The 27,456-nt window shown below is 41.8% G+C and overlaps 1 protein-coding gene across 3 annotated transcripts; it reads right to left on the bottom strand.

Annotated features, from left to right (window-relative positions):
* Positions 1-26,922, bottom strand: STK38 (serine/threonine kinase 38). Of its 3 annotated transcripts, XM_050956278.1 has the most exons (15): positions 26,667-26,922; positions 23,596-23,731; positions 21,671-21,722; positions 21,392-21,514; positions 20,542-20,625; positions 18,069-18,192; positions 13,888-14,042; positions 12,530-12,632; positions 10,625-10,686; positions 9,556-9,673; positions 9,123-9,246; positions 7,734-7,829; positions 7,294-7,388; positions 6,307-6,426; positions 1-191 (listed from the first exon to the last, which is right to left on the bottom strand). In XM_050956278.1, the coding sequence occupies exons 2-15, from the start codon at positions 23,724-23,726 to the stop codon at positions 118-120; spliced, it is 1,461 nt and encodes a 486-aa protein (XP_050812235.1). In that variant the 5' UTR covers positions 23,727-23,731; positions 26,667-26,922; the 3' UTR covers positions 1-117. The 3 variants fall into 3 exon arrangements, with proteins under 3 accessions (XP_050812235.1, XP_050812233.1, XP_050812234.1); XM_050956276.1 differs by lacking the exon at positions 1-191 and having other exon boundaries at positions 2,916-6,426; positions 26,667-26,920; XM_050956277.1 differs by lacking the exon at positions 1-191 and having other exon boundaries at positions 2,916-6,426; positions 23,596-23,728; positions 26,667-26,920.
* Between the last annotated feature and the right edge of the window lie 534 nt (positions 26,923-27,456).

Genomic DNA, 27,456 nt, shown 5'->3' with positions numbered 1-27,456 from the left:
CATTCCCGGTTTTGGTCAGTGCTGTTGGCTGTCTCTTGTGTGCAAGACTATAACCATTTGGCATAATCATCAGCCATTGCCCAAGATCCCTCTGGCTGGGTAAGGTGGAGGCTAGCGCTAAAGGCTGTTGGCTGTGTGGGGAAGCGTAAACAATGCTTGAGGTTCTTCATCTTCGTGAGCAGTAATTTCTGTCAGTGTAAAACAAAAGCCCCATGAGTTTCATAAATACAGCCTGCCTGAATCCGATTCATTGAATTTTCTTTTTAATTCGGGATGGGCGGGGGGAGGGAATGTATGTTCATTCATTCTTAAGAGTGCCTTAGAACTTAAGGTGAAACCAGGACCACCTTCTGACTCAAACCTTGAGCTACAAAAGGCTTTCTGAACAGTCCTTGTTTCTATAGCATCTTCTAGCTGAGGATCTCAAAGTACATTGAGTCAGCTCTCAGCCCTGGATAGGGGCACGTATCAGCCCACTGGAAGAGACACTGGATTGGGAGGCAGATGACCTGAATTCCGTCCATGCTCTGACATGGTGGGTGATCTTACGGAGTCACAGACAGGCCCATTTATAGCTTCCTAGGCTAAAGAACTAGCAGCTGCTTATCAAGTTGATAGCAATTATAGAAGCTTCCACAACGAAGCAAGAGTCACAGCAAGTCTGCCTCAAGGGAACTTTTTTTTTTGTTTTGTTTTTTAAAGTGTTAGAGTTTAATTTTACCACTCGGTAATTTTAGTAAGTGGCAAAGTGGCCTGGATAAGAGACCAACATTACTGCTACCCCTTGATAAATGCGATCAGGTTTCTGGGACTAGGAGTGATTTGTACAATTAAACAGGCAAATGTGGCCCTGAAGCCATCTTTAATTAGATCCAGTAAGAGCAGAGAATATTTGTCATCATTTAGTAACCACTCTGCATGGCCCTCATGGTCTAAGAAGGTATTTTAAGTCCTAGATAATTTGTAAAAAAATTAAAAGAACGTAAAGCACAATTCTAAGTTAAATCCAGTAACCATTCACCCATCTACTGCATTCTAGCTTATTGCAACTTGAGCTGGGGTTACAGCATTTGTAAACAAACAGAGCTTTAGGAATCCCAAACCCTATTAAGTGGAATTATAGATGTAAGTGATGATCAGATATTGGCCCAGGGCTGTGTGCTTTGGCAAGTCTGAGCCTGTGCTCAAAAGCAGACTGGGCAAACATTGTGTGTTGGGGTCTGAATTTCCAGCTGGCTGTGGCATGCCACAGTGTCATAGGAAATGAGTGTAATCTTCACTCCTAAAGCCTCCATCATGTCATCCCTCACCCCTTGTAAAATAGTAAGCCGTTTATTTGCCTATTCCTGTCTCCACTCTGCATTCCCGCCTCCCCAAACATAACCCTTTTTTTACACCTAACCACTTCTCTCCTTCTTGAGCCCCAGCCCCACCCTACAGCAACTATAAACCCTACACTTTCCCCTTACAGAAATAATGGGCCACATCCTCAGCTGGTGTGAACTGACATAGCTCCATTGAAATCAGCAGAAGTATTCTGATTTACACCAGCTGGAGATCTGGCCCAGAACCTTAACAAATCAAGAACATCATGTTCTTCACCAAAGCAGCTTATAACAATTCTCACTCAGGGTCTGGTTGGGAAGCATGGCCTAGTGCTCACAGTCACAACTCTTGACTGCCAAGGGGGTTGTGGGGAGAGCCCAAGCCTTCCCAGTCCACTGGGCTTCAACCCAGGGCCCTTCGGGCTACCAGTGGTCTGGCAACCAAGGCTGCTTAAGGGGGTCCTCCCTGGGCTTCTTCCTCTCGTTTCCTCCTCACCCCTGCATCATCTTAGTCCAAGACTTTCCCCTCAGGGAGAAACCCAAATCACAGTAAGAGAGGGTTACCAATGTCCAAGGTCCACAGGATACTTCCCTCGCCGGTTATCTCTGGGTGCGTCCTCTCTTCCCTCAGGGAGGGCTCCTTGGGCAGTTGTGTCAGAGCCTTAGGCTTCCTCTGCTCTGCACTGCTGGAGCTGTGGGGTGCAGCTCTTCTCACCTCCAGCTCTACCACCAAACAAGCTAATTCCCTGTCTCAATTCCTCCAGCAGATGGAGCATTTGCTGCAGGGGTGAGGGAGTGGCTAAAACCCAAATAATCTCTTAACCCCGTGTTGGGTTTGTACCCCCCATCATACAACTACATAGAATATCAAGGTTGGAAGGGACCTCAGGAGGTCATCTAGTCCAACCCCCTGCTCAGAGCAGGACCCATCCCCAGACAGATTTTTGCCCCAGTTGCCTAAATGGCCCCCTCAAGGATTGAACTTACAACCCTGGGTTTAGAAGGCCAATGCTCAAACCACTGAGCTATCCCTCCCCATGATCTCAGTCATGACCTTTGTCTTCCCATCAGCCTAGTACCGGGGTTTTATTATAATCCCTTGCGCTGTTATGCCTCATAGATACAGCCAGCTGTTGCAAACAGCCAAGATGAAGTTAGTAAGCTGAGTTCAGTGATGTATCACACGATTGCAGCCTTTAGCGACAGAGCAGATGCTGCTGTCTGTCTATCCAGGGCAATTCACATTTATGGCACTCTAAAGACACAGGTATGTTCTTTTTCAGAACATTTGACTATGAGAAGAGACCATATTTCTTTCACCTGCAACATCTTATTCATTTGGGCAAAAGTAGAATGCACATAAGGAACAATCCTCAGTCTATTTTTAAAAAAAAAAACCACAACACTTCCATCATCAAATCCATAACTGTTGTACTCCAAGGGGCTAAAATTGCCAAAGTCAATATCTAAGCCAATGTGTCTAGCTGAAGGACCCTACTCTCAAAAGTAATTGCTATTTTACATATAAAAAAGTGTAAATATCAGCAAGAGACATTCCCCTTTGTAAAAAACAAAACACAGAAGCAAAACTACATTGATGGAAGAGGATTTATTTACACAGCTCAGCAGAACAAAGATCATTCCATAAAAATAAGTTGGGTTTCCCTGTGCTGAGACCCCAACATCAGACAGAACAAGTCTGCCAAATGTGACAATGTGATTTAGTAATAGCATCATGTATTTACAGAACGCTTTTTCAACTGACAGTTTAAGGCAGAGTCAGGGCACAGTGATAGTAAGTGACACCTAAGTGCAGCTTTGTGCTAGGCATAATAATATGAAGAGAGGAACTGGCAGCATAATTTACAGTCACATCCATTCGGAAGTTTAAGATTGGAATTAGTTTCTCCTGCAGGTCTAGCTAGAAAGAACCAGATCCACTCCTTGCTACCTTCATCTGTTTGCAGCTTTAAACAGTAAACCACAAGGCATTCCTAATTACCTCCATTTATCAGCTAATGAGAACACACACACAAGGCTGGTAACTTGTTAACTTACTAAAAATGTTTGGCTAGCATATCTAGAAAAAAAGTATAAAAATCTTATTCTGACAGCAGTGAAGTGTGGATCCTGGAAATATTACACAGTACTGTTTTTCTAGTGTTGATAAAAAATACCTGTAGGAAAAGGCAGACTTATGACGCATCTGTTGTAAAGGAAAAATTGTCACTTAGAAGGAAGGACTGATAAGTTTCACATTCAGGGGGAGATTTTCAAAGGCACTTAATTCCCATTCAAAGTTGACAGAAGTTAGGTTCTTCAGAGCCACTTGTGCCTTTGAAGATCTTCACTTTTTAACTCAAGGACGATAATATACAACACCCAACTGTACAATCTGAGTGTGGGGTCAAAAGGCATTCAGAAATCACATGTGCACTAGAAATTTCCGTAACAAGGTATTGCTCATAGACTTTCACAGCCAACCCCTACAAGCTATAATTGTATAGTTCTCTCCCTTGTTCTTTGGTATTTGTAAAAACACCAATCCCTTTTATTAAAGGGTTAACAATGCAGCTGCTGTCTCAAAACCTTTTACTCCGAAACTGTAACAGCTTCAAAAGGGTTTTGATCTTCACATTTTAATAAAGCAAGAATTGTAAAACAATTTAATAGTTAAAAATGACCAAGAGCTTTTAACTTTCCAATGACTTATAAAACAACATTTTCAGATGTGGTAAAATTGCTCTGTCACCCACATCTAAAATGTAATAATCAGTCCTTGATTTAAAAAAAACTATAAGTAGTATAAAAGGATGCTTTGCTGGCTAGCAAATAAAGACCCTGATCTTTATTTTACTTTGCTTAAGTAGTCCTATGAATAATCCCATGGGCCAAAAGATCACTGTCGTCAGAGTAAAAACTGCTCTTGAATTTAGGATTGGCAGAATTTGGCATTTAAACTGTTACCACAAAGCACTGAACCAATTCCTACTCCACAGAAATACAACAGCACAGATTCAGGGTTTCTGGACAGTCTCATAGCTATGGCATTTAGGGAGAGGATGTTAACAAGTTGTCACCCACAATCTTAATCAGCCTGTTATGTACAGTATTTGCACGCAAATTAATCCTTCATTCAACATTTCCTCTGTGACACTTTAATCCAAAAGACATTTAATGGAATATTCCCTAATGCAGCCATTAAAAAAATTACTACATTACAATCTCAGATTCTTCCCTTTCTTAGTCTAGAAAGCTAGGGCTAAATCCAAACCATAGCCACGAGGTCATCTTGACACACTGATCTAGCTTTTAAAAAACAAACAGTCGTTTTTAGATGTTAGGTATTTTTAGTGTTCAGCACCAAAAATATAATGTAGCAGGAATTTAAACTGCTCAAACTGATATGCACTTGTTAAAAATCTTGTTAATTTAAAATCTAGTGACACACTAAAGACTAGCACCACAAGGGGGAGTGTATCTATTCGTTTCACATGCCACTAGGAATGCACTGATTGTGCCTATTTTGTAGCTAAGTGGTGTTCTTGCACACGGAAAGGAATTATCAAGAGCTCATCTGAGAAAGAATCCTCCAAATTAGTTTGATCCAGCTCCTAGAGGTGCTCAGGCAAGGGAAGGCACTTTGGGGCTCTCATGGAGAGCATCCTGATTATAAAGGAATACACTTTCATAAGCTACATTAGGCAATAATTAGTCAAAGAGAGACATGGCAGGACCCATGTACCAGAATTTTCAGACCCCCTTGGAAGACTCTGGGTACAGATGTCTTAGCCATGGGACTGAGAGGAACTTTGAAATACTAAGTAGAGGATGAGAAGGCCACTGTGAATAAGGATTTGTAGAGGAGCCCTAGGCAGAATTTCACACCTTTTTGCCATATCTTCCAGCTTGACACTACCCCATGCCACTAGCAAGTTAGCACTATCATCTTTGAAACAGATCAAGGCTGGCAGATTTTATAAGCAGCCAAGAGATGGCAGCAACAAGAACAGAAAACCCCATGTCCTGTCCTATTATACATAGGAGGTCCATCAGCAATCAGGATAAATGGATTTCCCTCCCTCCCCTTCCTATGCCCCCACCTCCACCCACTCCTTTTCTCGGTCAACTCCTGTTCTTGGCTAGTTTACTAATAATCTACAATAGCCATTTGTTTGCGTGGAGGTTCTTCGATACAACAGTTGGAAACTGTTAGCTTCCATGGAGTAAGTTCTACCAGGATGCGTGGCCTGTTTTCTCCTGTCTCTGCTCAGAAAAAGCGAAGTGTTACACAATTTTTTAATTTAGAAAAATATTTAAATGGCTTGAGGGTCATTGTCTTAGTACCAAAAGTAAAGTGCACCACAACTTGACGCTACTGATTGAGCTGAAAAACGCTATTAAAGAGGCTTCTCAGTTATAAAAAAATAGCACTACAAACTACGGTTAAGGCAATACAAGTTTTGTTCATCTACTAGATAATTTACTGGACAGCTTTGTCTATCTCAAGCTTTAATTATTGCTTTATTTCCTGTGCGCTACAGTTCTTAGCCATTAGGAAAACAGTGCTGGCAGAACTGGCAGACTGAGTATATCACTCATTGCAGGACTGGTGAAATATTTTGTAAATACCATATGCTTTGTGATGTTAGAAAGTAAAGATGCTCTTCTCTCTCTCCTCCTCTACTGGACTGAACAGTCTAGCAAGGAATTTAATGTGGAAATAGAGACAGGCTTGCTCCCGAAGCAGCAAAAACACATCTGCCTGCATCAGAGGTGATAGAGTTTCGTGGAAGTTTTCAATGGAGCGGAAGAAACAAATCCAAGTAAATAACAATGGTGTGTAATATATTGTGTCCTGAAAAACTTTTCCAAGAGTTCATAGCCCTCAGGTAAGTTGTTTTAAGGGCATAAACCCAGTACAGAGAAACAAGATCCAAGGTTCAGAAATAGTCTTAGGTCACAGTTTACTACTTTCCTGCTTTCATATAGGATGGGATTGCCCCTCGGGCTGTCAGCCCCTCAAATCGTTTGTAGGTGTAATTGATGAAGACCCAGTCTTTGTTCTTGTAGTCAGTCTCTGGATGGTTACTTGTGGCTACTGGAAGATAAAGTGACACAAGTGTTAGCTTCTTCAGATATTAAACTGTACTCATTATATAGGACACTGGACACAGTCTTTTAGTTTTAAAGATATTATATAACTTCTGGTTGGGAAAATTCTGTTTCCCAGTTTTATTCTTCAGTTCTAGAAAAAAGGGAGTCGTTACAGTCTATGGTGTGTTAAAAAATCCACATGCTATTGAATGCTCAAACAGCCTTTGACATAAAAGCTGTCACTATAAAACACATGGTGGAATAGCCATTCGTTGATTAAAGCAGAGCCATTTTTGCCACGACACTGGAGAATGTTATAAAATTACACATATTAGGTCTCACAAATGTGCCTTGAGAAGCACTGTCACATCCAACTATACATTTCCATGGCAGTCATGCGTAACACCAGAGGAACCATCATGGTCTTATTTTCTTTATAAACACATTTATATGAAACACTCAGGTAAGGCTATCAATGGCACTTCCATGAGGTATTTTTGGCTTTAATGCTACCACCGAACGTATTACACTAGTCAAGTGAGGAAGACAAGGAGGGAGAAAGTTTGAGTTTCACTTTAGTTTGTGGGTTTACATCTGAAACTGCCCTCAAATCTCCTTACATCTAGATATTGCATCAAAATACAGAGTCCCTTGCTGCCCTGCGATGTCAACAGAAGTTCCGTGCGTGAAGGACTTGCAGAATTGGAACCACAGTTTGTAAAAGTTACCATTCAGAATTCCCCCTAAGTATTAGATGATTAAGGATTCTTATCCCGAACTTGCTATCAAGACAGACTTGTAGGATTCCTGTTGAAGTAAACTCTGCATTATCATTATATGTAAAATAGTGACAAGAAGGGGAGATATTTACCTGTTGGTTTAAGGATATCCGATTCTGGAAATTCATCGAAGTTTGAGGTGTCATCAATGCTTTTAATTTCTATTGATATTGCAGCAGGTCTCTCTCTGCCAAGAGCAACACTCTCAATATTAGGTTTTAAGGCAAGCAACGAATACATTCCATTTCTATAGGGACTCCAAACAAAAGCCTTGACCTGGATATGTTTGAACCTCAGAGAAGTTTGAATCAGGATCTGCACTTCACCACAGCCATGCAGGCCCGGTTATAGCACAGGCCTGGTTCCCTGCATATTCAAGTCAGAGCTGCTCATTTTACCATCACAGGCAAGTTTTTAGTGTAGCAGCACTTCTGACAAACCTAGTAGTCTAATGTAATTAGACCACTGGACTGGAAAATGAAACAAGGACTAGCTTTCTGGAAGGATGCTGAAGTGTCTGGCAATGTCCTACCTGATATGCTCCCAGTCAACCCCTTCAAAGAAGGGGTTACCCTTGATTTCTTCGACACCAGGTGCACCAATTCTGTGCTCCCATTCACAGCAAAATCTGTGAAAGGAAGCATGAAAATAGCGAAGCATTACATTTAGAGACAGAGTCATTTTAAACTGAAGCTAGTATTTACATGTAAAAAACTGTAACTGAAGGATAATGATAAGAGCTCTTACTTTAAAAGTAACACACACACACACACACACACACACACACACACACACTGCTAAGGAATGCTAAGGCTGTGATAGAATATAGGGAATTTACATTCAAGAATATGCCCGTTCATCCAGGACCAGCAGAGGGCAACAGTACACACAAAGCATGTATATTTCACTAGGAAATACGTACTGTATTGAGACCAGATTAAAAACCTATCAGAAACATTATGTACATAGTTAAGGCTGAAGAGCAAAATGATTGCATATTCTCTTTCCCAAGCCCAGCTCAGTGTGCACGGAATATGTTTATAAATCAAACTCTACACACAAACGGCATCAGACACACTTACTTGCCTGTTGTGTTACAACAGTGGGTCTGGAAAACATTTTGAGCCACTTCCAAGATGGTTTGTAGGGAATTTATTCCCTGAACTGAGTCTGAGTTTTAACGTGTATGTTTGCCTTGGTTCAGACAGATGAAATGTTTCTGGATTGGTGATTCCTTCTTGTGGAAAACAAAGGCTGATGGGGAGTTAATACATATCTGCCTTAAGGCTGTTATGTGGAAGCAAAGTGGGTAAGCTTATTTCAGATAGGAGTTTGTTTGGATAAACTATTCAATTCCAAAAGGAATTTAGAGCACTCCTGAGAAGCATTTCAAATCCATGGGATGGAAAGACAGCAATTCTAACCTGCTCTCCTAACAAGCGTAAGCCTATTTCAAGGACATCCCTTGCCAATATAAACAAAAAGAGTCCATACAGCCAGTTAACACAACTCAACATTCTCATTCTGTGTTTCCTTCAAGTGGAGATTCAATTTCTGAAGAATTCAGAGGCACAGGAAATGGGGGACAAAGACATGTAGGAGGCAAAAAAGCTATGAGATGAGGTGTTCCCAAACATAAGATTTTACAAGAACCTCCATTAATGCAGCTCTTTAAGGGCTCCCAATTTAAATGACAGTGAACCACCATGAATTTGATGAGAAGACATTTGATTAGTGATCTTCCTAGTCAATACATAAGTGTGACAAATGTATCCCCTTAAACTTTGAAGCACAGCTGTTTCATTAGGCAAGTTGTAAGAGAGGTGTTTCATACAGTTTGTAGGATGAGAAAATTCATGACATGTAACAAGTGGCACCACATGACAAGCTTGGTCAGCTGCAGTAATTGACTGACTGGTACCTCAGAATAAGATCCTTTGCTTTCTCAGAGATTGGAACTTCCGGGGGGAAGGTCAGAGTCTCTTTCCAGTTCATTACTTTCTTATAGGTTTCTTGAGGGGTCTCAGAACAGAAAGGGGGATAACCTGAAAGAGAAAATACACTCTGGTAGTCACAAATTACTCTCTACTTCATTGCAGAAGCTTAAATTTAACTAATTTGAAGCCACTGGGGAACAAAACAGCAATAACTCCATTTGGGTTAAAAGACAGAAGTTTAAAAAAAATGCAGGTGAACAGCAAACTGGAGAAAATTGCTTAACATGAAAATGGGCACTAAGTGAGAAGGTGTGCCAACAAAGGTAAACAAAGCCATGAAAAAGTGAACTTTGATTCTGCTATTATGTAAATACGAATTTAACATATATTTTAGTTTGTGCATTGTTTGTTTCTTACCAATTAACATCTCATACATGATGACCCCAAGTGACCACCAATCACAAAGCTTGTTGTAACCTGTCTGCATGAAGACTTCAGGAGCGATGTAATCTGGAGTTCCCACAGTGGAAAAGGCCTGAAATTGAATGGCTTCAGTTACACATTTTGAGAGAGATCCCGTCTGACTGACAAGTGACTGAGAAATCTTCGCAGGACCACAGGGCTTGAACAGAACCCTCACAGACAGCTTATTCAAACTAAAAGATAGCATGTGGGATCTTATTTTAAAGAAAACAAAGTTATCAAGATACCATTATAGTGACAGCAGTGATAATACACCATTGTAGGAGAAGGGAATAAAACCTATTTAAATGCTGCAGCTCTATTTTTAGAGAAGATAGACTTTTAGAAACATTTTAAGTGAGATTAAGGAAGAGATAAATAATACTGTTTAAAAGTCTTTGTAGGAAGCTGTTCCTCCATCCCCTAAGGATACAACAAGGCTAGACAGTGATCAATAACTGCAATACAAATTGTAGCATGGCCCTAGTTCACACTAGAGACTTGGCTCATGTTCATCTCTAGCATTAACACTGCCAAGTAACATGCGATAGATGCAAATCTAATCACAGTTTCTCTGCCAGATCCAGCTAGACTTTGGCAGATGTTATTGTTTATGAAATCTGCATGGTAAAATCACCACTATGCACCTCCATCTGCTTTGTCCATTTCTCTTGAGGCATCACAGTCTGGGTATGGGCTACAAGTCTCCCCAGAGGCAATATTACATTGGAAGTAGCTAAGAACTTGGCTAGTTTTAGCCATTATTACACCAGAAAAAGCATCACACCATGCTGGTTCTCTATCTTAAGTGTAAAAGTCACCAGAATTTTATAGATGGACAAATGGGTTATTTCTTTTTTAAAGCTCAACTGTACAGATCTTTCACAGCACTTCAGAGAAGTGTTCTGAGAGTTTTGAAAAGTGCCCCAGCGTAAATGCTGGTAATTTTAAATATCAAACAGCCAACCCACTCGCATCTCAGAGCTCACCCGTGAGCATTTGTAGACAGAAGGACTGCACTCACCAACTGACGTCTGTTTCTCTTCCACGTTTCTGCTTTCCTTTTGGAATTCATGTTCTGGAAAGCTAAAGAGGACCAGAACACACAGGCATCAGGACTGCTCATTTCTCTTTTCTTTTCCACTTTCTATCCAAGATAAATTACCCCTCTATGCATAACTTCAAGTGGGGCTAAGTTACTTCTAGCTCATTAGCAGCTTCCAGACCCTGCCATCTGACAATCTGCCAGCACTAGACACCGCAGCATTCTGAGCACTACTTCCATTAGACATCCATGTTTTCAGAAGTTTATAACTCAAGGAACAAAATACTCACTTCAAGATGGCTACATTTAAAGGATTAGATTCTGATCTCAGTTACATCCATCTAAATCTGGAATAAATCCAATGGAGTTAGCTCAGCTTTAAAATGATGTAAAAGATCATAATCCAACCTCTACTCTCTGTAAAGTTCCAAACAAATCTATTTACACATGGTATATGCTTCTCTTTTTTTTTTGCTGAAGGTAAAATAAAAACATTGATGTTTGAGGGTCTTTTAGTCAGTCACATAGCATAAGCACAACTAGTAAAAAGCCTAGATTGGGAACTTGGGCCTTAAATGCTTAGTAAAACCTTATCTCCGATGACAGACATGTCAGGTATGGTCACGTTTATGGTATTTTACAGTGCAAGCACTCAAGCTACAGTGCAATACAGGAACAGGAGGGATAATATAAATCAGCATTTCCTTTGTATCCATCTCTTCTCTGCAAATTCAGTTCAGTGAAGAAGTTCTCAGATTCAGAGCCCTGGAAACTGATGTCCTCTCTATCCACAGAGCAGGTAAAGTAGAAGCAGCAGCAGTGCCAGCTTCCCAACACTGCCCTCTTATCATGCCTCAAACTTGATTTGAAGGGACCATCTGTAAAGGCTAGAGGGGTGTTCCCTCTGAGCTGTAGACAGACTGCCAGTAAAGGGTCAGTTAGTACTAACTGTGTAGGTGGTTTTTGTAATGTGTACTCCTGTTCACCAGGAAATGGACTCACGGTGGTATCAATCATCTGAATAAAACTATTTTGAGATAGCCAAGACACTGACTACTAATCATAAATGTTAGTTAATTGGGATCTCAAAGCCTCTGATCAGGAGGAACTGTTTCTTTTAAAAGCACTGGGGTGAATATATCAAAAGCCTCTTTACCAATCACACATCCTCATCACAGAGAAACAGCCAAGAGAAAGTGACTGGCCTCCTCTTTTTCAAGTAATATATGAAGGAAGAGCACAGAAGCATTTACACTGGTGTTGCTGCAGAGGGAAACTGACTAGAAACTGAAGAGTACAAAGTTTTCTGTTTCCTGCTAAGAACCTAGCTTCAGGAGAGTCTGCAATCTCCTATCGTTCTGGTGCCATGCTCCCGCTCGTCCTGTGAAAATTTTAAAGACTTAGATTCTGGGGACGTGCATTCCCAAGAGTTAAACTATCTCCATGCCTCCACATGTGCTATAGCAGGGTTTGCCATGTTAGTCTTGTGCACTGCTAGCATGCGATCTGCAAGCAGTCCTTTAGTACATGCAATGGGCCTATAATGTAGTACAGCAAGGAAAGGATAATATGAGACTTGAAGGAAGGAGCAAGCTTATTGGAAAGGTAAACACTTATATTTACATAAAGATCTTGGTAAGTAGCAAAAATAAGAAAGGAAGTACACAGTGCAGAAAGTGCAAGAGGCAACCTGCAGTTTAATAGGGACTAGTGTGCCACATATACCATCCACCGTTTCATCCCCAAACCCTCCACATATGCAGGGTTCATTAGATCCCTAACAGCAGCTTTCCACCATTGTGTTGAAATCAGTCACCTTTGGAATTTCTAACAAAGTTCCCATAGAGAGGATATACGTGCTGGTACCGACGACAGAGAACTTACTGAAATCACTTGGAAGACTGTGGTTCAAGTTCCTGTAGAACTCCGTTCGGTGAGCCTTCTTCAGCCCGGTGCAGAGACCAAAATCGGAGAGTTTCACATGGCCCTAGAGATGCAGAGACCCAAAACGCAGAAGAAATTCAAGACATCCACCCAAAGAAGAGTTATTTACTCATTTATTTCATATGACAAAACACTAAGCATATTTATGATCTTGCTCTAGCCTACAACTGGAATGAGATATTGAACAAACCTAGGGATAATTTTCTGCACCGCCACACAGTGGATGTGATTCAATTTCCAGTAATGTTCCCAATACCTGTTTACTTCAACAGGGACTGAAGACACTTCCCCTTGCAGGATCTGCCCCATAGTCCCTTGAGGGAGAATACTGAATGGGATGAGGCAATGACCACTCCAGGTAAGAACAAAGAAGCTGTCTAATCCTCTGTCAGAAAGTGGATGAGTTGTGGGTGGACACGATAAGATACAGGATATTCCACAAATTAAAAAAAGTGTTACTCTGCCCAGTGCTTGAATTTGTCTTATCCAGAGTGCAAGGCAGCAACAACTTTCAATGTGAGCCTAAAAATGGAATATTATATCTTAAACTTGCATGACTCTGTAAAGGCCTGCTCCAATCAGAGCACTTAATTATATTTTGGAATTAACAGAAGTAGGTAAATACTTCTTGTCAGCAAATTTCTCCCAGACAAGGCAAGTAGAAAAAACACATACAATTTTGCTTAGCAATAGTAAGGTATTGAAACACACCAACTTTCTGGATACTACCTACTATAAATACATACAAGTAAACCTGACCAGTCTGGAGAAAGATTTTGAGAAGAGATAAGAGCTAATGAGACTGGAAGCCTAATGAATCAGCTACATCCCCACGTTTGGTGTAAACACACTACTCAGTATTTGGTGAGCACACGCAAAGCAGATGTCAGGCCCAAAGGAAACGTCTTAGACTAAGGAGGAAGAAATGAAACCAAAAGATGGTTTTAAACAGCACTGACAACCACCAAAAACAGCTCAAACAACTGCCACAAGAAAGCACTCTGTAAATAAAGTACCATCAGCTGAAGGTTAGATTGATGTAGCTTTACTTCTATCAGGCCCATGGAAAATAACCTTAAATTTCTTACCCTTACAGAGGATAACTAAATGATAGATGGCACTACTATAGCATTCTGAATTCTAAGTTACCCAATGAATTTGCTGCTAACCCAAATGTCACCCAGTTCTTATGGAAATATCTTTTGTTGGACCAATTTCTGTTGGTGAGATGTTTCTCTCCTATCCTGGGACCGCCATGGCTACAACAACACTGCATACAGTGGTTAATATATTTGTACCTTACTATCCAAGAGGAGGTTATCTGGCTTGATATCCCGATGGATAAAACCAAGCTGATGAATGGAGTCAATGGCTAACACAGTCTCCGCAATATAAAACTGAGTCTCTTCTTCTGTTAGGGTGTCTTTTTTCATCAACAGTGTCATCATATCACCTAGAAAAAGTCAGCCACCACAAACAGCAGAAGTAAATATAAACTGATAATTAAGCCCTAGCCTCTTAGTAACATGTCACCAAAGCTATTAAATAAGACATCCATTTTACATATCAGTGAATTTAGACACCGTTTTTATGAAACAATTACATTATGGATTCACAAACACCGAAGAAATGCATACAGAAGTGTAATTAGTTCTTCACTCAGCTACAGTCAAGCCTGCTGGTGCTCATTAGTTTGTTCAGTTGAAAGAATTTAGCAATTAGATTATGAAAATAAAGCTTCAATAGAATGCCAGTTCTTTGGGGCAGGGACCATGGCTACCGGTTTGTTTGAGGCCTCAGGTTACTTGCACAATACAGATATGTAAATTCAAGATATATGCTATCTTAGATTTTTAAATTAACCTAGATTCCAGACAATGTCTTCTCTTGGTGACATCACAAATAGAATGATCACAGGCTGTCAGCTTGATGTGGTTTAGTGATGTAAAGCCACATACAGGAATTTGCTGGTGGCAGGTACTGAGACATCCAATTGTATAGAAATCCAGTAGACCCAAACTAGTTTGTACTAATCACCAAGAGACCCACTGAAATACCATAGTCTGTGAATTAGTGAGTAGATGAAATTTAAAAGGATATGCCAAATGCGCTTTGGTTCATTATAATTTTAGTTTAATTTTCATTAAAGACTTGATAACATACCAAATAATGTTATAAAGTAATGGATATAAAAGAGCCTCACTACAACAGTCAGTTATATAGTTGTCACTGAGAAGTGAAGAGAGATTGTCTTGTGAGCATGCAAACTATTGTGTGCTATTTAGCAAGCCTCTACTGCATTTGATTTTATGCCAGTCTATCTGAGCGTTTCTGTCTCAGTTATAAAACATCTAATTAACAAAAAAAGGTGAATTGTCTGCTAGAAGCGTCTCTCAAACCAAAGGTAGTTATGGACAACCACACAAGATCTGGACCTTAGATAACAATTCTGCAGCCAGAAACACATTTAACAAAAACAGACTGCATTATTGCACGTCAGGTCTGAAGTCAATCACTTGGTTTCAATAGTCACATCATGTTTTCAGTATAACCCAGCAAGATTTCAGTATAATATTTTTCTTGTTAGTATACTATAGTAGTTTCAGCACTAAAGAGTTAATCTTTAAAGCTCTTCTTTGCAGACAATAAAGAGGTTATTTCTGATGCAAACCAACTACAAGAAAAGAGTTAGAAAACTGAAAGCTGGTTATGGTTCTAAGAGGATAGGTGTCAGACTGTGAAGATAAGGCTTGACAGAACATCTAGGGCCTGGTCTACACTATGCGTTTGAACCGAATTTAGCAGCGTTAAACCGATTTAACCCTGCACCCGTCCACACAACGAGGCCCTTTATATCGCTATAAAGGGCTCTTTAAACCGGTTTCTATACTCCTCCCCAACGAGAGGAGTAGCGCTGAAATCGGTATTGCCATGTCTGATTAGGGGCCTGGTCCACACTACGCAGTTAAATCGATTTAAACAGCGTTAAATCGATTTAACGCTGTGCCCGTCCACACTACAACACACTTTAAATCGATTTTAAGGGCTCTTAAAATCGATTTCTGTACTCCTCCCCAACGAGAGGAGTAACGCTAAAATCAATATTACTATATCGATTTAGGGTTAGTGTGGACGGAAATCAAAGTTATTGGCCTCATCATTTTACAGTAGCTACCCACAGTGCACCGCTCCAGAAATCGACGCTAGCCTCGGACCATGGACGCACACCACCGAATTAATGTGCCCTAGTGTGGACGCATAAAATCGATTTTATAATATCAGTTTTATAAAACCGGTTTTAGTTATTTCGATTTTATGCTGTAGTGTAGACGTAGCCAGGGTTAGTGTGGCAGCAAATCGACGGTATTGGCCTCCGGGCGGTATCCCACAGTGCACCATTGTGACCGCTCTGGAAAGCGATCTGAACTCGGATGCACTGGCCAGGTAGACAGGAAAAGCCCTGCGAACTTTTGAATTTCATTTCCTGTTTGCCCAGTCTGGAGCTCTGATCAGCACGGGTAGCGATGCAGTCCCAAATCCAAAAAGAGCTCCAACATGGACCATACGGGAAATACTGGATCTGATCGCTGTATGGAGACACAAATCTGTTCTATCACAGCTCCGTTACAGAAGACGAAATGCCAAAGCATTTGAAAAAATTCTCCAGGCTATGATACAGAGTCCACAGCATAGTGCTGTGTGACAAGCGTAACGGAAAGCCAAAGAATCAAACGGACGCTCATGGAGGTAGGGAGGGGGTACTGAGGACTCCAGCTATCCCACAGTCCCCGCAGTCTCCGAAAAGCATTTGCATTCTTGGCTGATCTCCCAATGCTTGTAGGGTCAAACACATTGTCCGGGGTGATTCAGGGTATATCTGGTCAATATACTGCCCCTTCCCTGCCCCTCCACCCGTGGAAGAAAAGGGGAAAAAATCGTTTGACTTTTTTCAATGTCACCGTATGTTTACTGCATGCTGCTGGTAGACGCGGTGCTGCGGCACTGAACAGCAGCATCCTCTCCTCTCCCCTCCCCTCCCCGGTGGCAGACAGTACAGTGCAGAACGACTGATAGCCGTCCTCATCATCCTGTGAATGCTTCTGGCTGGCCTCAGTGAGGACGGCCGGGGGCACCTGGGTAAAAATAGGAATGAATCTCGGTCATTCCCGGCAGATAGTACATCAGAGCTCCATCACCCCCCTGCCTTTCATGTCTAAAGAAAAGATTCTGTACTGCCTGGACTATCATAGCAGCAGGAGGCTGCCTCCCCTCATTTTATCTCACTAAAAAGTCAGTGTTTCTTATTCCTGCATTCTTTATTACTTCATCACACAAATGGGGGGACACTGCAACGGCAGCCTAGGACGGTTGGGGGAGGAGGGAAGCAACGGGTGGGGTTGTTGCAGGGGCACCCCCAAGAATGGCATGCAGCTCATCATTTCTGCGGAATCTGACACAGAGCGGCTGTGCTCTCTGGTTCTCTAGTACACTTGCCCCATATTCTAGGCAGAACTGACTATTTTTAGATAAAACATAAAGGAGGGAATGACCCGGGGAGTCATTCCCATTTTTGTCTTTGTGCCCCCGGCCGACCTCAGCGAAGGCCAGCCAGGAGCACCCATGACAGCAGCAGACGGTACAGAACGACTGATAACCATCATCTCATCGCCAATTTACAATGGCACGGCAGACGGTACAATAGGGATGGTAACCATCTCTGCTACCTTGCAAAGGCAAATGAATGCTGCTGTGTAGCACTGCAGTACCGCCTCTGTCAGTAGCATCCAGTACACATACAGTGACAGTGACAAAAGGCAAAACGGGCTCCATGGTTGCCATGCTATGGCATCTGCCAGGGCAATCCAGGGAAAAAGGGCGTAAAATGATCCTCTGCTGTTGCTTTCAAGGAGGAAGGAATGAGTGACGACATTTACCCAGAATCACCCGCAACACCGTTTGTGCACCATCATGCATTGGGATCTCAACCCAGAATTCCAATGGGCGGGGGAGACTGCGGGAACTATGGGATAGCTACGGGACAGCTACCCACAGCGCAGCGCTCCAGAAATCGACACTAGCCTCAGTACATGGACGCACGCCGCCGAATTATTGTGCTTTGTGCAGCCGCGTGCACTCGACTTTATATAATCTGTTTTACAAAACCGGTTTATGTAAAATCGGAATAATCCTTAGTGTAGACATACCCTAGGTCAAGTTTGCAAACATTTGTACCTAAGCATGATGGCACAGACAGGTAACTATGGGCCTGACTCTGCAAGGTGCCAAGCACCCTCATTCCCCAATGAAGTCACTAGGCATTGGGGATGGCTCAGTTCCCTGCAGGATCAGACCCAACACGACACTGTAAAGCAATTACACATGTACAAATACCGGTAACAAAGACAGACAAGATTTGTTATAAAGCCAGAAGAAGGCCACAGAACAAAATGAAAGTGACCTTTTTCTCTCAGGTAATTACCTCCAGGCAGGAACTCCATGATAAGGTACAGATTTAACTTATCTTGAAAGCTATAGAACATTTTCACAACCCACAAACTGTCTGCCTCCACTAGAATGTCCCGCTCCGCACGAATATGGCCAACCTAGAGTGTATATATATATATGCATAGGATTAATTATTAAGCTTATGATGTTTTATTAGATGCATTTATCTTCACACACAACTCAAACACTGTCTTGAGGGGATTCAAAGACTGAATATGCAACTGTCAAGTCTCTACATTAAGAATGGAAATGCCATCACGTTTCAATACTTTCATCACTGGATATTTTCACATATTAAAATAGTGTGACAGGTTTTTAGGCAATTATAACCTTTGAAGACTGCAACAGCTTTATAAAATATGCTTCTGAGAATGATCAGGCAGAAAACTTTACTAAAGATCACTGCCATTCTTTTCATATGCTTTGTTTGGAATGTACCCACTGAATAAATTCCTTGGGATTCTGACTCCATCTGACCCTTCAGTACATAGCTCTGAAGATCCTTCACGTTCAAAGGTTTCAACTGTAAACCGTATAACACGTTTTTGTTTTGAGGATCTTCGAAAAAATTACAGTTATATCAGCAGACCTAACTGCAAAGGGAATGTTTGCGTAAGTAACTGTTCACCAATGTAAGCAAAGGGTTCACAATATGACCCTAGTTTTAATGGCAATTGAAGGGCTTGGACCTAGAAACACCACCATAAGTAGTGTCTGCTACAACAATTAGTCTAATTAAATGCACTCAGTAGGACTATTGACAGTAGTGAGCACTATGTCTGGTAGTGAATGGTTGCAAGATCAGGTCCTAGAGATGTCTTTGTCCTCATCCATTTGAGCAAAAGACCAGTCTAACACCATGGCATGTAACTCAACCCACTGCATACAACTATTCTGCAAGTTTTCATGGAGAAAAATAATCCCATTTTAGCCTAGATGACCGTTTATATATACACACCTACTATACCTATAAAAAATGGATCCCCTCCAAGTCAGAAGTGCAGCTGTGGCTAGGGTAGTATGGAGAAGCTTATCTTACAGCTACCTGCTTTATATCTGGACTGTAGACAGAGCACTTGAACATCTAATATTGTTACTTCCTTAACCTTCACGTGGAAAAGAGAATATTGATTTAATTATAGATATGATGAAAATACACATTTGATCTGAAGCACTTATAACGCAAATAGTAAGTAGTTTATCTTGTATAATAATATCTGCTATATTATGAGCACTAACTAAAACATGCAAAGGGTACTAACTACAGTTCAGAACAGTTAACATCTAGCAGATGAGACGTGGATATTTCATGAACGAGATTGGGAGTCAAACCCAGGTCTCAAAACACATCAATGCAGGCCCACACACCAAGCACTGACTTTCAAAATTGCTATGTAAAGACAGAGAGGTCAAGAGTGCAATGCTATTTTTTAAACTAATACCTTTAAAAGACAAAAGTTAATTCAGGAATTACTGCCTACAAAAACATTGCTTCCCAGATGAACTCCTGTGCCAAAGAAGGATTGGTTGGTTCAGACTGTAATATTCCCAGGAGGGCTATCAAAGATATAATACAGTGATTCAGAGATTGGCATTAATATGAAAAGTGCCACTACTTTGGAGGTCCTGCAAATGTGTCTGAAGGATTCATGCAGGTCAAGCAACTGATATTTACAATTAAATCCATTAGACAAGCTAAATCAGGATGAAATCAGACTTGCAAGAATCCAGCACTCTGAAGATTGTATTGAGAGTTTACTTACATATCTTTGGTATCAAGTGGTAACATAATATCACAAAATGCAGAAAGAGGAACATAATCAATTGCAATACAAGTGTTCCTCTATTGCTGTTTAGAGGAAAACTGCCATTTTCCTACACCTTGCTTCTCCATGTTTTCAGATGGAAACAGAATGTTCAGTCACACGCTATATCTGACCATACAGCAAAAAGCCAGTACAACTGAAACCTTCATCAAGAAATTAACCAAGGTTGCAGAGACAATTACATTTTTTAAAATGTGGTTTTGAACATGTGACTTAATACGTTATTACATATTTACAACTAGTCACTGATAAAAATAGATAAAGAAATATAGCAAGTGAAAGCTATATTTTTCCTCATGACCACAAAAGTTAGACTCAAGAGAAACCACATTTCTTCCAGAAAGAGTTACAATAAGGCGGAAATGTTCAAAGTGGTTTAGGGAAAACTGAGTATCTAAATCCAAGGCAGGTTGGAAAGTCTCAATAAATAAATCACTCTATCCACCCACCTCTAGCAATTTTTAGCTAGCAAAATCTAAACCATATGTTGCAGTGTTTTGTTTTTTTAAATATAGGCCCACTTTTGTCCCCCAGGAATCTGAGTTTGCAATGGAGCAGAAAAAAAGATTTTAAAAAGAGGCAGAGCTACTAGAATTGCTATTTGAAATTACTATTAATCACCTGCTCTTTTTCAAGCATGTCAGCTTTGCGTAGTATTTTCATCGCATATACATGCCCTGTGTCCTTCTTCTGGACAAGCCGCACCTTCAAGTTTTGCAAAAATATGGAGTCAGAAATACATCCTTATCACCTCAACTTTTCCAGGTTTCTTCTACAGTATTCTGGGTATCATACCCTAAAACCAAATATTTCACTTCTAGTCTGCAAAGCAGAATCAGATTATAAGGACAAACAGCACTAGCTGGCTTATGATATGGTAACAGGATACAAAGCCTGCCTCCTCTAGGACACCAGATCACTCTACCAGAGCCTACTACCTCTAAGACACCAAACACCAGAACAAAGATGATACCATTTGACAGCATTTGGCAATCCGTGACATGAAACGAGTTGGATGGTCAAAACCTAATTTAGTGGACAAGTTTCTATGTCATGAAAACCCATTATAAGAGGCCCTTTGGTGTGCAGTTTCTGCTATCACTGCATCCCAAAAACCATTACTACAGGGTCAGGATGGAGGCCCACTACCATAGCACCATCACACCTACACCGCTGCTGTTATATCTATTCTACAGATAGAAGGGCTTTCCAAGGTTGCCAACCAAGCCCATTTCACTAGCATTTTGGTCCTTTCAAAGATGTGGGGTTTTGTTTGTTTAATACAAACTAGCACTGACTACACAAAGTCAGATGTATTTGAATGTCAAACTTTAAACAAACATTCAGCAGTGATTATTGTGTCATTTGGCTTCAAATTGTACTGTTCTGATCTTTTAAAGTCTTTTCAAAGCATTCCAGTCCATATAATGCTACTACAGTTTTATTCAGTAATCAGTTACTCTGTTCTTACCTCTCCAAATGCTCCTCTGCCTATTACTTTTAAGGACTCAAAATCTTCCAAACCAAGTCTTGTTCTCTTTAACCGAAGAAACTCTGTTTCCTTTCGGGCATGTGCGGACCTCCTGAGTCTCTTCTAGTGTTTGTTTTAAAAAGAAAGCCATATAGTTTATGAGATTCCATAATGAAGTTCCCACATGGATCATACTGAACCAATTAGAGAGATCACTAAAGGTATGACTATGGGGTTACTTATATTATCTAACCAAAAGACTTGTTTTGTATTCATTACCTCTTCATCTTTTAAACCTTCCTCTTCCATCACTTTTTCTAGCTTCTTCTGTCTGGGGGGCAGAAAAAAGCAACGAAAAAACATTCATGTTTAGTTCCTCAAAAAATCCTATAAAAAGCATACATACTTTCAACACCTGGGGGAGTGTTGTCTAGAACTAGGAGTCAGAGGACTAGGAATTTGGATTCAATATGGAAGTGCGAAGAATTAGAGTTATGGAAAGATGCTGGTCTCTCTAGCCTACCTTTCCAATAGAAGTCCAACTTCACCACTTTGCCTCTATAACTTTGCTCATCTAAACCAGTTTGCCTGAAATGTCACATGCCTTATTTTATGCAAGGATAGTCTGGTGGCTACAACTGGACTGGGATTCAGGAAATCTGAGTTCAATTCCTGGCTCTGCCACTAGCTTCCTCTGTGACACCAGACAAGTCACTTAGTTTCACTGTACCTCAGTTCCCTTTCTGTAAAATGGGTAATACAATTCTCCACCTACCTAGAGGTGTTGAAAGGATAAATTAATTAATGTCTGAGATGCTCAGCTACCTATGAGATGGGGTGGCCATATTTGTACCTACACTGATATTAATGGTTTTCTCCCTTAAAATATTGATACATTTACAACCTTAATTCCACTTTTTTTTCCTCTTTTTGGTCGAGGAATGTAATCTATTTGTTGTTAAGATTTAGTTTTGGCCACTGCAGGAAAAATTCCTACATTAATGATGTTCTGAGCTTCCCGATGACCTTTTCAGCATCATATTATATAAATGCACTGAAGAATTGCTGTTCAATATGCAAGTCATTCTTTGCAAGATCCTTTTCCAGCCTCCAGTTGTCACTAACTGCTGGGATATGATAACATTTTAGCCCAACATCTCTGTTTCATTTATACTGAAATTGCTCTCCCCTTGTTTAGGCACCTACGAAGTACAATTTGCTCACCATCTCTCCCTAACACCCCACTCAAATACCAAATGTGAATTGCCACAGCAGTAGCGCAGCAGGACCAAGCAATGTTGAACTTTTTTCCAACATTAAGCGTTTACAGATAAGGGAAGGAAGCCTGTCTGAAAATTCTAGTTATAAGGCCTATTCTTGTGACATGCTCACCACACTGAATTCAATGGGAGTTTAGGGTGCTCAGCACCTCAGAGAATCTGGTCCAAAAAGAGAAAATAAAGGTTTCCAAGGATATTTAAGGAATTTATTATATCATCCCTCTAAGCCTATTAGACCTCCTCCTACGAGTTAGTCAAGTTAATGTTAAATTACAGTCTTTACAGCAGTTGCTTGGCACCTTTGAACAAGTGAATTTCCCCTTATCAGATGGCTGCATCATAAACTAACACAAAATGAAGCTGAAACCACATGACTTCATAAAACTACAAGAAATGTTAAAAGGGAATAAAAATCAAAAGGAGCAACAGTTGAAAGAGTAAATATTTGTAGAGACTGGCCTCTTGCTTTACTCCTTAAATGAATCTAAGCTAACTATACAATTGGTTTCCACTTAGATATACTAAATCTTGCCAATGTGTCTATTGGGCTCTATTTTTAAGTTTGAAAAGAAAACGTTTCAACTGATTTCATCAAAGCAGGCTCAACAACACGGCTTTTTTTTTTTTTTGCTCAGCAAGGAATAATGGATTTAAGAACAGTTATTGGGAATCAGAAAAATATTTTTTTTTTAATTTATAATAATGTCCTCTAGCTAAACATTTTCACTCGTCAGCATATTTGAGAAGCTCAGATAAGTAAGGTTGTTACTAGCAAGGCCTAAGGTAATGTTAAGGTAAGTTAAATTTGGATTATAATTTGCTAGATAGCACCTGCTCAAATGGGACCGCGACTTAAACAATCATGCCACTAGTTTCCTTTCACTTCTACACAGATACTTTCCATCTCCCAACTGGGATTTTTACCTCATTTCCCGTTCTTCATGTTGTGCTATGAGATTGCTATAGAAGTTTTCTAGTGTCACTTTTGTCATTGTAACTCGCTCCTTGGTGTGGTTACTCATGGATGAACAGGGTGTTGGACCCGTCATTGCCATGGCTACTAGAAAAGGAGGGGGGGAAAATAAGGGAAAAAAATACATTTGGCATTACCAATGACAATACAACATGGAAGCAATAATTCTGACCAGTTAACTGATGCTCAGCTACATCAGATGCTGGAATTAAGAATCAAGACTGAAGTTTATTTTTATATTTTATTTTATTTTGTAATATTTATAATATATTTTATATAGTTTTAATAGCTAAGTTATCAGACAGGAAAAAATGATAGACTAGTTGTCTAAACTGGGCACCATCAGTTAACGAGAGTCTGTAAGGAAGAAGGTTACAAAATAAAAGGTACAAGTCAGGCTTCCTGTTTTTGAACAGCATTCAAAAAGAGGGAAGGAAACTTGACAAATATTATGCCTCAAAAACCACATTTTAGGCAGTATTGAAAATGTTTTGCACTTCAACCAATCTATCCTCCTCATCTTCTAAAAATGTTAGGAATTAAAAAACCTACTCTGAGACACCCCATCAGGGGTTCCTTTTTCTTTTACACTTTGAGAAAGAGGGTACCTCTACATTTGTCAGTCACATGCAGAGCCCCTTATTATGAAACTTACCAGGAGCCAAAATATTAAATGGATGTGTGGAGTAGTTGAAAATAGACACACACATTTGCTATTTTTAACTACTTTTGCAATTAGGGTCTCTCACTGTAGCAGAAGTTTCCACAAAAGCAGCCTGACAAAATCCAGATAGATAATTACCTCTCTTAAATTACATTAAAAGTAAAGTTTAAGACAGACACAAAAGCTCCATGTTATGGCTCAAATTCAGGGCAAGAGCCATGCACTCTGACTTGTTTATTGTAAGAAACAATAAGTAAAATATAATGTATATAAAATGTACAAGCTCTTTGAACAATTTAAGACAGTGTTTCCATTGAGGTTTTCTAGTGGCAATATAACCCAAAAAAGCAAAAATCCTGTGGCTGGAACATAACCCTAGAAGTCAGAGATAAAGACAGAGGTATCATTTAGAGACACTCTCTCATTTATAGGGCTGGAGGTTTGGCAGGATGCAGAAAGTCATGCAAACTGTGACTTCTCTGTTTAATAGAGAGAGAGAGATACACCAATCTCATAAAACTGGAAAGGCCCCCAAAAGGTCATTGAGTCCAGCCCCTGCCCTTCACTAGCAGGACCAAGTACTGATTTTGCCCCAGATCCCTAAGTGGCCACCTCAAGGACTGAGCTTACAACCCTGAGTTTAGCAGGCCAATGCTCAAACCACTGAGCTATCCCTCCCCAATCTGCACATGAGGCTCGATGGGGGTGGGTCCTGGGGGGTGGTGCAGAGGGGAGGCCCAGGGGGAGGAGTTGGATATGGAGCCCACCTCACACTCACCCCCACAGCAGTAGCTCCTGCAAAGCTGAGCCCAGCTCCCCCCAACTCTGGGCATGCTGCAGCACTACTTACTCAAATCTGGCCCTGCTGCCTCTCCCCTGATCACAACGAAGGGGAGGCAGGACCAAACCAGAGCAAGTGGCGCAGGGACCCCATGCACCAAGTCACAAGGCTTGGAACAGGGAGCTTGGCCCAACCCCTGGGGGCACAGGAGCCACCGCCATGTCCCTGGTAAGTGCAGGGCAGGCTCTCTCTCTGTCTCTCTCCAGCCTCATCCTACCTCCATTCCCCTCAGGCCTTCTCTCCTCACTGGGCTAGGATTAGGGCTTCCATGCCAGGGCCAAGGGTGCTGCAATAGGTGGTTGGTGTTCTCTCATTTATCAGGGCATTTTTAATTTAAAAAACAAAATCACAGACCAGTCACGAAACCCTGACTTTTACTAAATTTACAGTGACTGCTCCATAAATTTTAATTTTAAAAAATGAAGTGACAAATCTGAAACCCTGGGCACCAGAGGTGTGCATGGCCCTTTAGATAACTAAAAATGGCAGGCCCTAAAGAACTTAGAATAGAAGCTATTTTTATTGACCTGTTAGATATCTTCTCTTTCTTCAAAGAACACAGGCAATCTAGGGACTGCTGAGGAACTTTTGCTGTATTTTTTATGAAGCTGTTTCTTTAAAAAAAGAAAAACAGCTCAAAGTGACTATCCGAATTAGAAAGGGCAGATTATCTCTTTACACAGCACTTCAAGAGCCTGCAGATCAGGTATCTGTGTACTGTAAGCATATTTGCATCATTCACATTGATTATGCTACTAGTTCCTATTTCCCAGAGAGCAGAAAACCATCAAGTGACAAGCTGGTGTTGGATGGCAGATAAAAGGAGGGGGAAGAAGAAAGACAACTGTACCTCACTCCAATGCAATTATGCTTGTGTGAAGTTTGATAAAAAGGGAGAGAGATCACGCCTGCCTCTGTTTATCTGTATAACATGGACAGAGACAGTGCAGGCTCCCGCCACCACCACGGCTCTACCTGGACTTGGAAGGGCCACCTCGGGGAGCCAGAGGAGAATGAGGTCTTTGGGGCCCATGTGGTCCTCTGCTGGCAGTGCCAACCAAAGCGTGAATCGGTGGCAGCAGGAGCCAAGAGGAACTCGGTGGAGTGGCAGTAAAAGGAGCCAGCCCAACTTTTAGCAAATAAAGCAGCAGAGCAACCACCCCTGGCCGCGATGTGCTTTACCCCCGCCCTGGGAGCTCAGCCCGGGCCAGCTTAGGCAGCTGCCCCCCGAGATGCCCTGTTCGCATGGGGCAGCTGCAGGCTTGTCTGCCACGGGAACGAGGGGCTGAGCCCGCACGGGTGCGTGGGCCAGGTGCAGCCAACGCTGCCTCCAGCTGCCCATGAGCCCGGGCGCGGGGGGGGGGGGGGCAGGAGCTGAAGGGGAGACGGGGGGGGCACAGGCCGGGAGGGAGGATGCAGCAGCAGCCTGAGGAGAAGGGGGCAGCTCCCGCCGAGGGGAGGGGGCAAAACCAGGGGGTGCGGTTCCCTGAGGGGGGGGGTCCGGGGGAGTCACTTACCAGAGCCCCCTGCGGGGCGGGTGGGAGGAGATGGGGGCGCGGTCCCAGCCCCTCCTCAGAGCCGGAGACTCGCTCCTCACTGGGGGAGGGGGGAAGGGATCGGGGTGCGTCGCTATCACGGCGCCCCCAGCACTCTTCGCACCACCACTCACGGAACGAACGGCGCCTCAGACGGGACAAGCTCCCCTCTGAGACCTCGACGACGTTGCGCACGCGCTGCCGCCCCTCAGCCCCTAGTCCTCACCCCGAGAGAGGCGGGGCTGCTGCGGAGAAGAGCGCATGCGCGAATTCCTTTTTCCTCCAGAGGCGCGTTTGCAGCCGGGGAAGGGTGTTCACGCTGTGCGCATGCGCATGCCTCTCCTTTTTGCGCTCATTACCCGGGCGTCTGACTCCGGCCCGCACAGCTGCAGAGATTACAGGTGGTTGCAGCTGGCAGAGGTCGGTCGATGTATGGATAAAAAGCCTGTAACGGTGGTAGTGCCATCTACTTGATGACGTTGGACAGGGCAAGATGACAGTAGTGATCATGCCAAGCAGGCAAAAAGTCCTGAGTCAGACCCTCCCCCAAAATCATGAGACTGGCCTAAAATTCATGAGATTTTGTTATAAAATAAAGAGTCAAGACTTGGTGTGTTCCTTGCTCAGACATTGACGTACTGCATGGGCAACGTAACCAGTGCAAGCCTCATTTTCCCTGTAAAATGGATCTAAAAACCTCTGCTTCATAGGTATCTTGGGAAGTTTACTGTATTTCGTTAATGTTTCTAAAGTGTTTTAAGATCCTGTGACA

Source organism: Gopherus flavomarginatus, chromosome 5 (assembly GCF_025201925.1).
Source record: "Gopherus flavomarginatus isolate rGopFla2 chromosome 5, rGopFla2.mat.asm, whole genome shotgun sequence".
In the NCBI taxonomy this organism is placed as follows: Eukaryota; Metazoa; Chordata; order Testudines; family Testudinidae; genus Gopherus; species Gopherus flavomarginatus.
Note: the sequence above shows the minus strand (reverse complement) of the source record. Positions and strands in the feature narration are given on the sequence as shown.

Coding starts and splice junctions, on each gene's coding strand:
- STK38 (XM_050956278.1), bottom strand. CDS start 23,726: ATGGCAATGACGGGTCCAACACCCTGTTCATCCATGAGTAACCACACC. Junction 21,723..23,595: donor CATGAAGAACGGGAAATGAG/GTAAAAATCCCA, acceptor TCTGCCCCCCAG/ACAGAAGAAGCTAGAAAAAG. Junction 20,626..21,391: donor GCAGAGGAGCATTTGGAGAG/GTAAGAACAGAG, acceptor CAAAACTTGAAG/GTGCGGCTTGTCCAGAAGAA.